The 15,101-nt window shown below is 34.8% G+C and overlaps 1 protein-coding gene across 3 annotated transcripts in view; it reads left to right on the top strand.

Annotated features, from left to right (window-relative positions):
• MMUT (methylmalonyl-CoA mutase) overlaps positions 1 to 15,101 on the top strand; it is a 37,715-nt gene that overhangs the window by 1,934 nt on the left and 20,680 nt on the right. For all 3 annotated transcript variants that reach the window (XM_034991544.1, XM_034991542.1, XM_034991543.1), the window contains exons 2-6: positions 1,696 to 2,120; positions 3,598 to 3,965; positions 7,998 to 8,155; positions 11,242 to 11,413; positions 12,626 to 12,874. In XM_034991544.1, the coding sequence (XP_034847435.1) occupies positions 1,736 to 2,120; positions 3,598 to 3,965; positions 7,998 to 8,155; positions 11,242 to 11,413; positions 12,626 to 12,874 (1,332 nt within the window). In that variant the 5' untranslated portion in view covers positions 1,696 to 1,735. The remainder of the gene's footprint in view (positions 1 to 1,695; positions 2,121 to 3,597; positions 3,966 to 7,997; positions 8,156 to 11,241; positions 11,414 to 12,625; positions 12,875 to 15,101) is intronic.

Below are 15,101 nucleotides of genomic sequence, written 5' to 3'. Positions count from 1 at the left end.
AAATATATTTTAATAGCTACATGATATTCTATCACTTGTATGTACTATTCACTTATTCCTACATTGTTAGACATTGAAGATGTTTCTAAATTTTCTTTATTACAAGTAAAACTGTAGGAAACATGTATTTTTATGTAGTAACTTTCCCAGGAGTGTTGTTCCTCAGTGGAATGGCATAATCCGTTCTGACACTTTTTGTACGTACTGCCAATTTGCTTTCCAAAGTAGTAAAGGCAGTTAATATTCCCCCCAGGGGTTTATGTCTTTTGTTTCACAATCCCCTAACAAATGTTGGGTATTCTTATTTTCCTTTAAGCTTCATTAAATTGATAGGTAGGAGATGGTATGGGAAATACAATTTTAAGCTCACTTTACTTGTTGCTTTATACATTATATGGCATGATGAATATATTGATAAAATTTACATCTCAAAATCTTTTAAAATCCTAGGTTCTGTATGTTGAGGCTGTATGACGCTGACATATATTTAGTAATTCAGATGAAGAGTGGAATTTTGTTTAACCTTATTTATTCCTTTATTTCTCTGGATCTTAATTTCTACATCTGTAAAGTAATGAAATCAGACTTAGTCACTTAGTGTAACACCGTGCTAGTTATCAGGAATATACACCTCTAATGTAGAATCAGTTTATAAAGTAGCAGAGAAGTATATATATGCGTATGTATATATATTTATATAAAATTTTATACACATGTATTTGTATAAATATAAAATACATCTTAAATATATTTTATATAAACATAAAAAACAGTGTTCTAATATATTGTAGTGTGGGGGATGACAGATGTGTAAACAGAGAAAGTGCTGTGGTATGGATTACTAAAGAGCTCATTTAGCCCAGCTTGTGAGTTCAGGGAGAGGCTGTGAATATATTATTTAAATGCAAGGACTCTCAAACCTAGTGCTGCCTGCGGTTTAAATGCTGGCTCTTCTGTGCCTTAGTTTCCTCATCTGTAAAATGGGGATAATATTAATACCTGTCTTGGTGGTGTTGTAAGGATTAAAATGCTACTCTGTGTAAAGTCCTTACAGCAGTGCCTGGCACATAGAAAGCCCTGTGTATTGGAGATGATGCCTTAGCCACATTAGCCAAAGAGGAACATTTTAAGTAGATGAAAGAGCAAGAGCAAGTCACAGAACTTTGATATATGCAGGGAGCTGTAGGTTATCCAGTATTTCTAGAACAAAATGTGTAGAGGACAAAAGCAGTGATGAGTCTGAGAGGTATGCAGAGATCAAGTCATAGAGGCCTTGAATGCCTTTTTGTCTCGCTCACCACTTTTTTCTCCAGCACCCAACACAATGCATGTCATAAAGTAGGTATAAAAATATTTTCAATGAAAAAATTAGGAGGTTGTATTTTATCCTTTACATAATTCAGAGCCTTTGAAAAATCTTAAGTGAAGTATGACATGATCATATTTGCATTGGTGTCAGTATGTAGAATGGATTAGAGGGTCTAAGACTGGCGGTAAACCCAGCTAAGAAAGTACTGAGGAAAAAGACTAGAACAATGATAGTGGTTGTGGAGAAGAGGGGCCAAAGTTATAAAATACCAAATATAGGAACCAGAAAAGGAGAAGAGATACTAAAATGCCACCTTTATTCCCTTCTCACCAATAGTTCCCATTTTGCCTTTTGTAAATACATGTGTACTCTGCTTCTTTTTCTAGGCCAGTTCTTGTTCCTTTTGAGTGTTTTTCATGGTCCATCATGTTGAGGGCTAAGACTCGGCTTCTTTTGCTTTCACCACACCACCTGAAGCAGCTCAAAGAGTCACCAGGATCCAGGCTTATATGGCAGCGACTTCTGCATCAGCGACAACCCCTTCATCCAGAATGGGCTGCCCTGGCTAAAAAGCAGTTGAAAGGCAAAAACCCAGAAGACTTAATATGGCACACTCCAGAAGGGATCTCCATAAAGCCTTTATATTCTAGCAGGGATACCAAGGACTTCCCTGAAGAACTTCCAGGAGTGAAGCCATTCACACGTGGACCATATCCCACCATGTACACGTTTAGGCCCTGGACTATCCGCCAGTATGCTGGTTTTAGTACTGTGGAAGAAAGCAATAGGTTCTATAAAGATAATATTAAGGGTGAGATTTTAATGCAACACATAATATTTATAATCAAACATACATTTCCTGTTCTTGGCTTCTTTTGAAGGGAGACTAGTTAATCTCTGTAAAGATGATAGTCACTTTATAATTTTGTAGTCAAGACTGTACTCTGAAAGATGAATGTTTTTCAACTTCCGTGGTCAAAAGAATGGGTGAGCCAGATTAAGGTGCTAAATTCTTGAATGCCAACAACAATTAACATGCAGGTTATGGACGCATCTGGATGGCACAGTCAGTTGAGCATCTGACTCTTGGTTTTGTCTCAGTTTGTGAACTCAGGGTCTTGAGATAAAGCCCTGTGTTGGGCTCTGCGCTCAGTGCTCAGTGCAGAGTCTACTTAAAAAAGACTCTCTCCCTCTCCCTCTGTGCCCCCCCCAAATAAATAAATAAATCTTAAAAAAAATGCACATTATGTAAAAGGAATTAGGTGAAGTTGTATGATAAAAACAGACCTTGGCTTTTTCTTTGAGAAGCTTTTAATTAACATTGTCAAGATAGGAATTGAAGGGGAAAATGGTTTAAAAGATGCCCAAATAAAGTAATAAACAATTGATAATGTCAAATATATTTAGTGCAGTCTGGCATTCATGTCTCTGAAAATTATATTAACTACTATTTCTTCTACGTGGTCTGTATTAAAATCATATTGTTTGAAAGCTAATTTTGAGGACTTATAAATGTATATTGCACATGGAGTATTGACCTTATGTTTAGTCTAGACTATTTTAGTTTTTTTCATGGTGTTCCTAATTCTGTTTCCCAGAATATTTGAATAGCCAAGACATCTTGTTATGACCATATTAAATACAAAAACAAAAATAAGTAAGCATACAGATACAAATGATGTTAACTATTTGCAAACAGCCAGATCTTTTCATGAATCTTAAAAAGTATTTCTACTTTAAATTATTTAGATAAGGGCAAAATAGGTAAAGGGGATTAAGAAGTACAAACTTTCAGTTATAAAAAAAAATTGCTAAGATAAAAAAAAATCCTCAGACATGAGATAAGTGAGATGTTTTATTCTTTCTTTTTTTTTTTTAAAGATTTTATTTATTTATTTGACAGAGAGACAGCGAGAGCAGGAACACAAGCAGGGGGAGTGGGAGAGGGAGAAGCAGGCTTCCCGCGGAGCAGGGAGCCCGATGTGGGACTCGATCCCAGGACCCTGGGATCATAACCCGAGCCGAAGGCAGACGCTTAACGACTGAGCCACCCAGGCGCCCTGTTTTATTTTTCTGTTCTGCAACTCATTTTGTGCATTTTACCACATAGTAAACAACTTAGGAAAATGAAGTATCTTAATTTGTTTTGACATGTATGAGCATAAAAATGTCTGTTTTAAAAGTATACAATGATGAGACGAATCAACACCTTTAGTAGTGTTAATTTAAATTAGTTTACTTTGATGCCAGACTCCTTAAACCTACATTGTTTTTCTTTATGTATTTAGCTGGTCAGCAGGGATTATCAGTTGCTTTTGATCTGGCCACACATCGTGGATATGATTCAGACAACCCTCGAGTTCGTGGTGATGTTGGAATGGCTGGAGTTGCTATTGACACCGTTGAAGATACCAAAATTCTTTTTGATGGAATTCCTTTAGAAAAAATGTCAGTTTCCATGACCATGAATGGAGCAGTTATTCCAGTTCTTGCAACTTTTATAGTAACTGGAGAAGAACAAGGCGTACCTAAAGAGAAACTTACTGGTACAATCCAGAATGATATACTAAAGGAGTTTATGGTCAGAAATACTTATATTTTTCCTCCAGAACCATCCATGAGAATTATTGCTGACATCTTCCAATATACAGCACAGGTACTTTCTGCTTCTTATGGGTTTTGCTTTACTTCTTTGGATGTAGGAATTTTTATAAAATATAACCTAATTTGAATTTGATAAGTGAGTCTGAATAATAGTTTTAATATAAAGTCAGAGTATGGGTTTTATTTGTATGTGTGTTGTTAGTTTGTATTTTTTTGCTTTTAATGTGCTCATTTTATACTCTGTTACCTATAGGATTCTGGGCATTAGACATTTACTGTATTTTTCTTTATTAAAATTTTTATCTTCTGATAATTGTTAGAATCAAGGAGGGCTCATAATTTATACTTTTTAAATTTCTTTCCAGAATTCGTATTCAGTTTTGAAGTATACACTGGTGTCAGACAGCTGGGGATCAAATTATCAGCTTAATAAGATATCACTTGTATCTGCATCTACAATGAGGTCCCTCATATTTCACCCCTGAATTAGGTTCATCTTCCCCATCAGAGTGGTGGGAAAAGAAGGTTCTTATAGTGTTCCTGTGTTAGTAGTAATCCCTCCACAGGGAAACATAAAGCTTCATCTTCCTCTGAGTAATTAATATGTATTTTCCTGCATCACTCACATGTTGCTGTTTGCTGGCAATTCTCTGCTTCTCTTAACCTACCTTAAAGTTAGACTATATTATTTCATGGCAAAGGCCCAATGTCTCCTCCACCATGAAACTTTTTTTTTTAATCTCTTACTCTTATAATTGCTGTTGTCTCAGAACTCTTGCAAGCATTGCTTACTCTCCTCATTGATATTCAGCCTTACACTTGGCAAATTTATTTCTTTTCATAGATCCTATTTGCCTATGTGAACTGTATTGTCTAGAATTGTATATTTTTATCCCCCTTTTCAATTTCAAGAACATATGCACAGGATTACATTTAGCAGCGTGTGACAAACGCACATACACAAATAGCAGTAGCTTAAACTAAGTAGGAGTCGATTCTCTTTCATCTAAAAAAGTTGGACAGTAGGCTGTCAAGAGCTTGGTTGTATGGTAGCTCCACAGTCATTAGGGTTCCAGGCTCCTTTAATCTTGCTTGTCCTCTATTGTTAGTATGCCAGCTTATGGTTGAGGAAGTGGATGGGCTTGGATGTGTCCAAGCTCCTCTGATATAAGGTAAACTTCCAGAAGGAAGAAGCCCTAATCTCATTTGTATCTCAGTGGACACCCATAGTAGTGAGAGAAGATTGAAAGTATAGTCCTTGTATATGCACTCTGCATTTATGGTTCAGGTATTACAGGAGGAGAGTGGAGAATTGAGTAGCTAGTAGCAGTTTGTACAGTTTGTGCTGTTATGTACTTGGGCATTTCACCTTTTGAAAGCTCCTAATGTCATCTTTAAGCTCAAAATTGCTTTATATAATCCTTCATATAAGTGATAAAAATGCTGGTTTCATATACTGATCTAATAAAGTTATACTGAAGTACTTTGTAAATTGTCAACTTCTATATTTTTTAAAATAATTTTAATTGTAGCAAAATACACATAACATAAAATTTCCTATCTTCACTGTTTTGAAGTGTACAGGTCATGGCATCAAGTACATTCACCCTGTTGTGCAACCATCACCACCATCCATCTCCAGAATTCTGCATCTTGCAGAACTGAAACTCTGTATCTGTTAAATAATGACTCCCCATCCTCCTTTCCCTCCAGCTCCTGGAAACTGTCTTTCCACTTCCTATCTCTGAATTTGACTACTCTAGCTACATCATCTGAGTGGAATCATACAATATTTGTCTTTTTGTGACTGGCTTATTTCACTTAGCATAGTGTCCTCAAGGCTCAGCCATGTTGTAGCATGTATCAGAATTAATTTCTTTTTTAAGGCTGAATAATATTCCAATATTCCAGTATTTCTATTATTTTTAAAGAAATTCTACTAAACTACTCTTTGTAGAGAAGCACCTGTTTGTTTTATTGCTTTTTATTTATAAACTCTACATATACTCAAGTAGTCTCTCACTTCCATGTAATTCAATCCCCTTATTTTTTTTGCGATGGAACATTTTTCAAGTGCTTTTGGTTAATTATAAATAAAATATTCAAAAATGTAAATTACAGATCTATAGCTTATGTTAACAACAAGTAACACTTTTTGAATGCTTACTGCATACTGGCATAATACTAAGTGTTTTAGGTGAATCATTTCATTTAATCCTACAACTCCATGAGGAAGGCATAATTACTACCTCTCTTTTATATTTTAGAAAGCCCGGAATAACAAAGGTGAGAAACTTGCCTAAAGTTATATGGCTAGTTAAGTGACACAGCTAGACTTCGAGCATTCTTTTTTTTTTTTTTTTTTTTTCCATAGTGGCTACACCAAATTTTATTTCCATCAACAGTACATGAGGGTTCCCCTTTCTCGACATCCTTGCCAACACTTGTTATTTCATATACTTTCTTTCTTGCCCCAGGACCTTTGCCCAGACTGTTCATTTTTCTTAAACATTCTTTCCTACTCTCCTTTTTAAAACCTGACTGATTCTTGTTCATATTTCAGGTGACAGCTTTTTTTTTTTTTAATTTTTTTATTCTTACGTTAATCCCCATACATTACATCATTAGTTTTAGATGTAGTGTTCCATGATTCATTGTTTGTGCCTAACACCCAGTGCTCCATGCAGAATGTGCCCTCCTCAATACCCACCACCAGGCTAACCCATCCTCCCACCCCCCTCCCCTCTAGAACCCTCAGTTTGTTTTTCAGAGTCCATCTAGACTTTGAGCATTCTGACTCTAGAGCCCGTGTTCTTAATTACCATATTGAATATCAATGATTTAGTTTTTATTATTTTATGTTTGGCACCTCTTGGGAAGGATAATAATTTGGGGGCTTGGGCAGAATATGTGTGATATGTACCCTACCTAATTAAAAGTTTTAGGAGAATGGTGGAAATGTCATCTTTTTTCTAATCTTTTTATTTTAGTTTTTTAAGTAATCCCTGCACCCAATGTGGGGCTCAAACTCACAATCCCAAGATTGAGAGTCATATGCTCCATCCACTGAGTCAGCCAGGTGCCCCCTGAAATGCCATTCTCTTAGTGATTTTGGCAGGAAAAAAACCTGTCTGGGATATGCTTAGCATTAAATGTCATGCTAAGCGAAATAATTCAGAGAAAGACAATTATATGATCTCACTGATATGTAGAATTTAAGAAACAAAACAGAGCATCATAGGGGAAGAGAGGAAAAAATAAAATGATGAAATCAGGGAGGGAGACAAACCATAAGAGATTCTTAAGCATAGGAAACAAATAGGGTTGCTGGAGGGGAAAGGGTTAGGAGGATGGGATAACTGGGGGATGGAAATTAAGGAGGGCACGTGATGTAATGAGCACTGGGTATTATATAAGACTGATGAATCACTGACCTCTACCTCTGAAACCAATAATACATTATATGTTAATTGAATTTAAATAAAAATAAATTTTAAAAATGTCACAGTAAATCAAATTGAAATCTTTGATTTTTAAGCCATGTATTTTATCCTGTTTTGTTTCAATATATAGTCCTAAGGATTGAATCATTTTCTCTCCCCTCCCCCCCACCATATACTTGACTTTACTCAAATAAGGAAATTGATAACTAATAAAATTTAATTTATATATTTTTAGCAGATTAGCCCAAAGTTATGAGATCTTAGGACCTCATGAGTTCATAGTCATTGGTTTAGAATTAAAGATGGCTTATTCAGTTCTCAGACTAAAGGTTGCATTCCTAACCTCAACTAACTAATTTCAGAGTTTAAACTTTGACTCTAAAGAATGGTTAGTGCAGATTCTTTTTCACTAGAAAAATAAAACAGGTGCAGTTTTTACGATGGTTCGTTGAATCACCACTTAAATTGAGGAGTGAGTTAAATGTAACAAAGTAAGCATTAAATATTTTCAGTTAATACTAAAGACTACTTAGTATATCTGAGTTGAATATCATTTAAAAATAATAGTCTTTTAGAAAATGGGTTTAATAGAGCCTTTTAAAATTTTTATTCACTGTTATATTTTTTATTATTTTATGTAGCACATGCCAAAATTTAATTCAATTTCAATTAGTGGATACCATATGCAGGAAGCAGGGGCTGATGCCATTCTGGAACTGGCCTATACTATAGCAGATGGGTTGGAATACTGTAGAACTGGACTCCAAGCTGGTCTGACAATTGATGAATTTGCACCAAGGTGAGTAAATTGACCTCAGACATTGTCTCAATACTAGGAAAATTTTCAGGACCAATTTACAGTAGATCTACTGATAAAATAAATTGGTATCTATAAATGTCATACCTAGATCCTCTTATGTTTTATTGGAGTAATAATGAGAAAATAAGCCAATACTGTGTATAATTAAAAATCAGAATTAAATTTGACTACTTTTTGGTAATTAGAAGAATCTTGTTTCCAGCTATTCAGAAAATACAATTACCTGACATATTTTGACAATTAAAATGTCAACATCATATTTCAGGCGTATTAGCTTTTATTCTTTTAATTTTCCATTTAAAAAAGTCATTTATTTCATTTTTTTCCTGTTGCACTTACATAATGTAAATGTTTTGGAATGCACAGTGCTATTTAAAACATTTTTGTTTCAAAATAGCTTGTTAATAAAGTTGTATGAAAAATACAGAAAAGCTTGGGGTGCCTGGGTGGCACAGTTGGTTGAGCATCTAACTCTTGGTTTTGGCTCAGGTCATGATCTCGGGGTCCTGAGATCGAACCCTGTGTCAGGCTCTTTGCTCAGTGTGGAGTCAGCTTGAGATTCTCTCTCCCTTTCCCTCTCCCCCTCTTGCTCGTGCTCTCTTTCTCTCTCAAATAAATAAATAAATCTTAAAAAAATGTGGAAGAGCTTTGAAGTTCATGAAGTGCTAAAATTTGGTGATCAAAAATTGATCAGCTAAACAATAATTGCTAAGTTTTGCTCTGGGCTGAGTACCAGCTTATGTGCTGGGGGAAAAAAAAACTTGTGAAAAGACATGACTTCTGTCCTCAGATTGTTTATAGACTGGTGAATGCTCCTTTATACCTTTATACATATTATGACAGCATTTCTCAAAGTGTGGTCCAAGGACTCTTCAGGGTCACTACCCTTCCTGGGGTCTTTCAGGTTAAATTGTTTTCATGATTGTATTAAGACTTTATCTGCCTTTTTCACCTCCCTTCTTTCAAAAGTGTACACTGTTGTTTTCCAGAAGCTACATGATATGTGATGTTGCAACAGTTTGAATGTAGAAGCAGATATTGATTCCAGCTGTCTTCCCTGAAGCCACACATTAGATTTGCAAAAATGTAAAACAGTGACTGTTTTATTACAATTTTTTATTTTAGCAAAGTATAATTATTTTTCATAAAAGTGTTAATTATGTTAACATGTTTGTTGTTGTTTCTAAATGAATTAATATGTAAAATATTGATAGATATTATCCAAATAAAGATTTGTTGGGGTCTTTAGTAATTTTTAAGAATGAAAAGGTATCCTGAGACAGTATTTGAGAACAGCAGTGTTAAGAACTTCCCAGGGTATATCAAGAATTTTTACTAGTTTTTATTTATTTATTTTTATTTTTTTTTAAAGATTTTATTTATTTATTCATGAGAGATAGAGAGAGGCAGAGGCAGAGGCAGAGGGAGAAGCAGGCTCCCCGCAGAGCGGGGAGCCTGATGCGGGACTCGATCCCAGGACCCTGGGATCATGACCTGAGCTGAAGGCAGACGCTTAACTGACTGAGCCACCCAGGCGTCCCTAATTTTTATTAGTTTTTAGTTTCTTTACTTAAGGCTCACCTTGTCTTATATAAAGAAACACAGTCTTTGTGCCTTTAGGCATAGGCAAGTAAACTAAATGTATAACTCAGCTGCAGAATATAAAATAAAAAGGAGTAGTGGGTTTGGGGGCAATTGGAGAGATAAATGCCTAGACCAAATATATAATTATTCTTTAAAAACAAAACAAAACAAAAAACAGGAAAACTTTCTTGATATCCAAAGAAAACAAGTTGGTGGTTTTAGTCCTTTCACAGGTGACCCCTGACTTACATACCAGGTATTCTTGAAGTATTTTATTTTTGGATAGTGATTCATTCTTTATTTGAGGGCACAAGAGGAACTTCTTTTCTAAAAACCAAAAAACCAATTTTTAAAGTGAATAATTCCTACCTGAAGCAAATAATCACAGCTCTTTCTTCTGTGTGCCTAAAACTGTACTTTTATCTGTTAGGTTTAAAGTTACTTAAGTATATATGCTTTGATTTTTTTAAATTAAATTTTTTATTGTTATGTTAATCACCATACATTACATCATTAGTTTTAAATGTAGTGTTCCATGATTCATTGTTTGTGCATAACACCCAGTGCTCCATGCAGAATGTGCCCTCTTTAATACCCATCACCAGGTTAACCCATTCTCCCACCCCCCACCCCAGAACCCTCAGTTTGTTTTTCAGAGTCCATCGTCTCTCATGGTTCGTCTCCCCCTCTGATTTCCCCCCCTTCATTCTTCCCCTCCTGCTATCTTCTTTTTTTTTTTCTTAACATATAATGTGTTATTTGTTTCAGAGGTACAGATCTGTGATTCAACAATCTTGCACAATTCACAGTGCTCACCATAGCACATACCCTCCCCAGTGTCTATCACCCAGCCATCCCATCCCTCCCACCCCAATCCCCACTCCAGCAACCCTCAGTTTGTTTCCTGAGATTAAGAATTCCTCATATCAGTGAGATCATATGATACATGTCTTTCTCTGATTGACTTATTTCGCTCAGCATAACACCCTCCAGTTCCATTCACGTCGTTGCAAATGGCAAGATCTCATTCCTTTTGAAGGCTGCATAATATTCCATTGTGTATATATATATATATATATATATATATATATATATATATATATACCACATCTTCTTTATCCATTCATCTGTCGATGGACATCTTGGCTCTTTCCACAGTTTGGCTATTGTGGACATTGCTGCTATAAACATCGGGGTGCACGTACCCCTTCGGATCCCTACATTTGTATCTTTGGGGTAAATACCCAGTAGTGCAATTGCTGGATCAAATGGTAGCTCTATCTTCAACTTTTTGAGGAACCTCCATACTGTTTTCCAGAGTGGTTGCACCAGCTTGTATATGCTTTGATTTTAATTCAGATTAAATTGTTTGAAATTAAAATCTGGACACTATTTTCTTTAGTGTGTGATATAATTAGTTTTATTTTCCATTTTATATTGTTAAGCTTCATCAAATAATGGACTTAACATTACTATTTTAGGTTGTCTTTCTTCTGGGGAATTGGGATGAACTTTTATATGGAAATAGCAAAAATGAGAGCTGGGAGAAGACTCTGGGCTCACTTAATAGAGAAAATGTTTCAGCCTAAAAACTCTAAATCTCTTCTTCTGAGAGCACATTGTCAGACATCAGGATGGTCACTTACTGAGCAGGTATATATATATATTTTAAAGTATAGAGGTTTAGTAAAGTCATATATTGTCTTACAAGCAACATAGCGCAGTCAGGAAGTAGATTTAAGAACCCATCTGTTAATATTTGAAAATTATAAGTATTCTGATGCATAATGCACATTTAATGTTTTTTAACACGTATTATAATAAATAAAACTGGCTCCCTCTAGTGGTTAACAATATAAAATCATATAAATCAACTTAACCTGTAATGCTGTTTTACCTTTTTAAAAGTAAAAAAAAAACTGTGTTGATGAGGAAGAAGTAAAAACCATAATTTAGTTAATATCAGTCTTAAATAATTTTGAGTTAAAATTCTTAATATAAAATTGCCTGATTAAAATTTTGTGCATATATATTACTTATTTTAGTTATGTGTTCATGCATGCAAACAGACCCATTTAAAGACTATTATCATCTGAGTAATTTAATTTCATTCTATTAGAAAGTTGTGTGGTAATCTTTTTCCATGCATTTTATTTACATACTAAATTATTTTGATACATTAAAAATAATTTATAACTTTTTTTATTTTTATTTTTTTTAAAGATTTATTTGACAGAGAGAGATACAGCAAGAGAGGGAACACAGCAGGGGGAGTGGGAGAAGGAAAAGCAGGCTTCCCGCGGAGCAGGGAGCCCGATGTGGGGCTCGATCCCAGAACCCTGGGATCATGACCTGAGCCGAAAGCAGGCGCTTAACAACTGAGCCACCCAGGCGCCCCAATTTATAACTTTAAAGTTACAATGCTTTTATACACTTAAAAGTGAATAAAAACTAATATAGCCATATTAAATATGACTTCAGGTACTTATAAATGGAGAAGTACAGTTTCAGGGTTGGAAGGAACTTTAATAATCATTTTTGTCTTAACCTCTTTTTACAGCTAATGAAGCTAAAGTTCAGAAAGGTCCAATGATTTACCCAAAGCACAATCAGAAACAGAATGAGTCGCAGATTTTTTATCTCATAGTACATTGTTCATCTGTTTCTTTGATCATTTATTAATAAATCATTTGTTGAGTGCCTGTTAAATCTGGCTTGTTTACTAATTTGTCTAAATTTATTGGATATTCTGAAGCCTAATATAGACATTGGCAAAATAAGTATGCAGAAGCCACTGCTTAATCATAGCATCTTTTATCAACTGTTGCCTTGTTTTGACTTTTTCTTTTTCACTAAATGTTTTAGGATCCTTACAATAACATTATTCGTACTACAGTAGAAGCAATGGCAGCAGTGTTTGGAGGGACTCAGTCTTTGCACACAAATTCTTTTGATGAAGCCTTGGGTTTGCCAACTGTGAAAAGTGCTCGAATTGCGAGGAATACACAAATCATTATTCAAGAAGAATCTGGGATTCCCAAAGTGGCTGATCCTTGGGGAGGTTCTTATATGATGGAATCTCTCACAAATGATGTTTATGATGCTGCCTTGAAGGTCAGTTTCTCTTCTTTGAAACTTTGGTTTTAAGATTTACAGATTTATAAAGATTTATAGGTATTTTGATTTATAAATCAAATCATTGATAGATTTATATCAAGATTTATAAAATGAGAGAAAAAGAATTTTAGATTCAACTTTAAGAGTATACAAATGGAAACATAATTTAAAAATATATTTGTATTTGTAATAAATATTTTGTTCAAAGAGTTAAAAAGACTATGAGTGTTAAAACGTTATAACATAAAAAAAACAGTTCTTTGTCTTCTGCTTGCTTTTTTCCTGCTTCCTTGAATCAATACATCTTTTTTTGTTTGTATCTCCATATTTTAGAATTACACATATATACAAGGTCTAATTCCATCAATTTTAGGCATTATCTATTGCTTTGTAGTATGTAGTTTAGTATTTTAGCTGATTCTTACCTCTGCTTTTTCTTGTCTCATAATACTATACAATTATATCTGAATAGTATATATATCCTTCTGAAGTCCTCCAGTGCTCTCATTTGATATCGACTGGTTTCTCTTTAGACGTGCTGACCATTGCGGCCCTTTGACTGCCCTTTGCCATTATCCTGGGAATTCTTTTTACCTCTGCTATGTTGAATTTGTATCTTGAATCCTGTGTCTACCTCTGTTGATTTATCCCTTGTTATTTTGAAGCATACCTCATAGGAACCTCCTCTAAAAGTGGTAAATGGGAGATGACTTATATGGAACTTCGGATGTTTGAAAATGTCTTCGTTCTACTCTGGTATTTGATGGATAGTCTAACTGTGTTTGAAATTACTTTCATTTGGAAGTGTGTAAGCGTTGATCTACTTTTTATCCTAACTTTTTATTCTAGCTTCCACTATTTCTGTTTAGAAATCTGATGCTATTTTCACTCTCAGGAACTTTCTAACAGTTTTAGGATCTCTTTATTTTTGAGTTGCTGGACTTTGGTGTGTGTATTTTTTCCTGCATTGTACTGGACCTTCGGTGGGCATTTTTTATCTCCCCCATTTTTCATGTTCTCATAGCCCTGGGAAATTGTCTTGTATTACTTTTTGGTAATTTCCTTCCTGCCATTTTTTTGTGGTTCCTCTTTCTAGAACTCCTAGTTATTGGATAAGGACCTCCTTAAAAGATACTCTGATGTTCTTATCTGTTCTATAACTCATCCATGAGATTCTGTTTTGTTTTCTTGGAGAGTCATCAACTTTAAATTTCTACTTACTTTAAAATTCATATATCATATTTTTAATTTCTAAAAGCTGGGTTTTGTTTTCTGATTTTCTCCCTTGTATATTATACTACTTGTTTAATTAAAACAGAATCTATTTTTTTCCTGAGGATATTAATTACATTTTTTGAAGTTTTCTTCTACATCCTGTATTGTCTGTTTTCTCTATGTGCCTTTTGTCTTTAGTGGTATTATTCAGAATGCAGGTTTTTATTTCAACAAAACATCTTGCCCTTGCCTCTTTCTGTACTTGATGTTTGATAGCCCATTGCTTTTCTGCCAAAGTAGACTTTGGTCCATTTTCTGCAGGCAGTAAACTTTGGTTCTCTTGACAGAATGGGAGAGGGGTAGTTACAAATTCTAAAGTAGTCCCCCATCTTTTTAGCTTCCTATCTTACCTTTGGCTTCTTTTGAATCCAACATGAATTCTTATTTCTTGAATTCTTCAGGAAAAAACAAGTTTAACTTTGTTCTTTTCTGCTAAGTCATATACTCTTCCACCATTCCTTTTCCCACCATCTCATGAATATATGAGGCTGTGATTAAAGGCTTACATGTTTCCTAGTATCAGTAAAGCTGGAGTTATATCATTACTCTGCTGCTCAAATCAAAACTAAAATTGCATTTTGAAATATATTTTTAAAGAATATTTATTTATGTAACTGAAAATAAAGATGAGAGAATTGATGTTATTTTTAGTTTTTTTCCAAGACTTGAGTGAGACGTTCTGTGTTTTCCAGAATCTACATCTTAGTTTTTCTGTTTTCAAGTAACTTTAAGTACATAATTTCTTTTTTTTTTTTTAAAGATTTTATTTATTTATTTATTAGAGAGGGAGCAAGAGAGAAACAGCATGAGAGGGGAAGGGTCAGTGGGAGAAGCAGGCTCCCCGCTGAGCCGGGAGCCTGATATGGGACTCGATCCCGGGACTCCAGGATCATGACCTGAGCCGAAGGCAGTCGCTTAACCAACTGAGCCACCCAGGCGCCCCCATAAT

This window comes from Mirounga leonina, unplaced genomic scaffold (assembly GCF_011800145.1).
Source record: "Mirounga leonina isolate KUSES-001 unplaced genomic scaffold, KU_Mleo_1.0 Mir_53, whole genome shotgun sequence".
Taxonomy (NCBI): domain Eukaryota; kingdom Metazoa; phylum Chordata; class Mammalia; order Carnivora; family Phocidae; genus Mirounga; species Mirounga leonina.
This window is presented reverse-complemented; position numbering and strand designations above follow the sequence as displayed.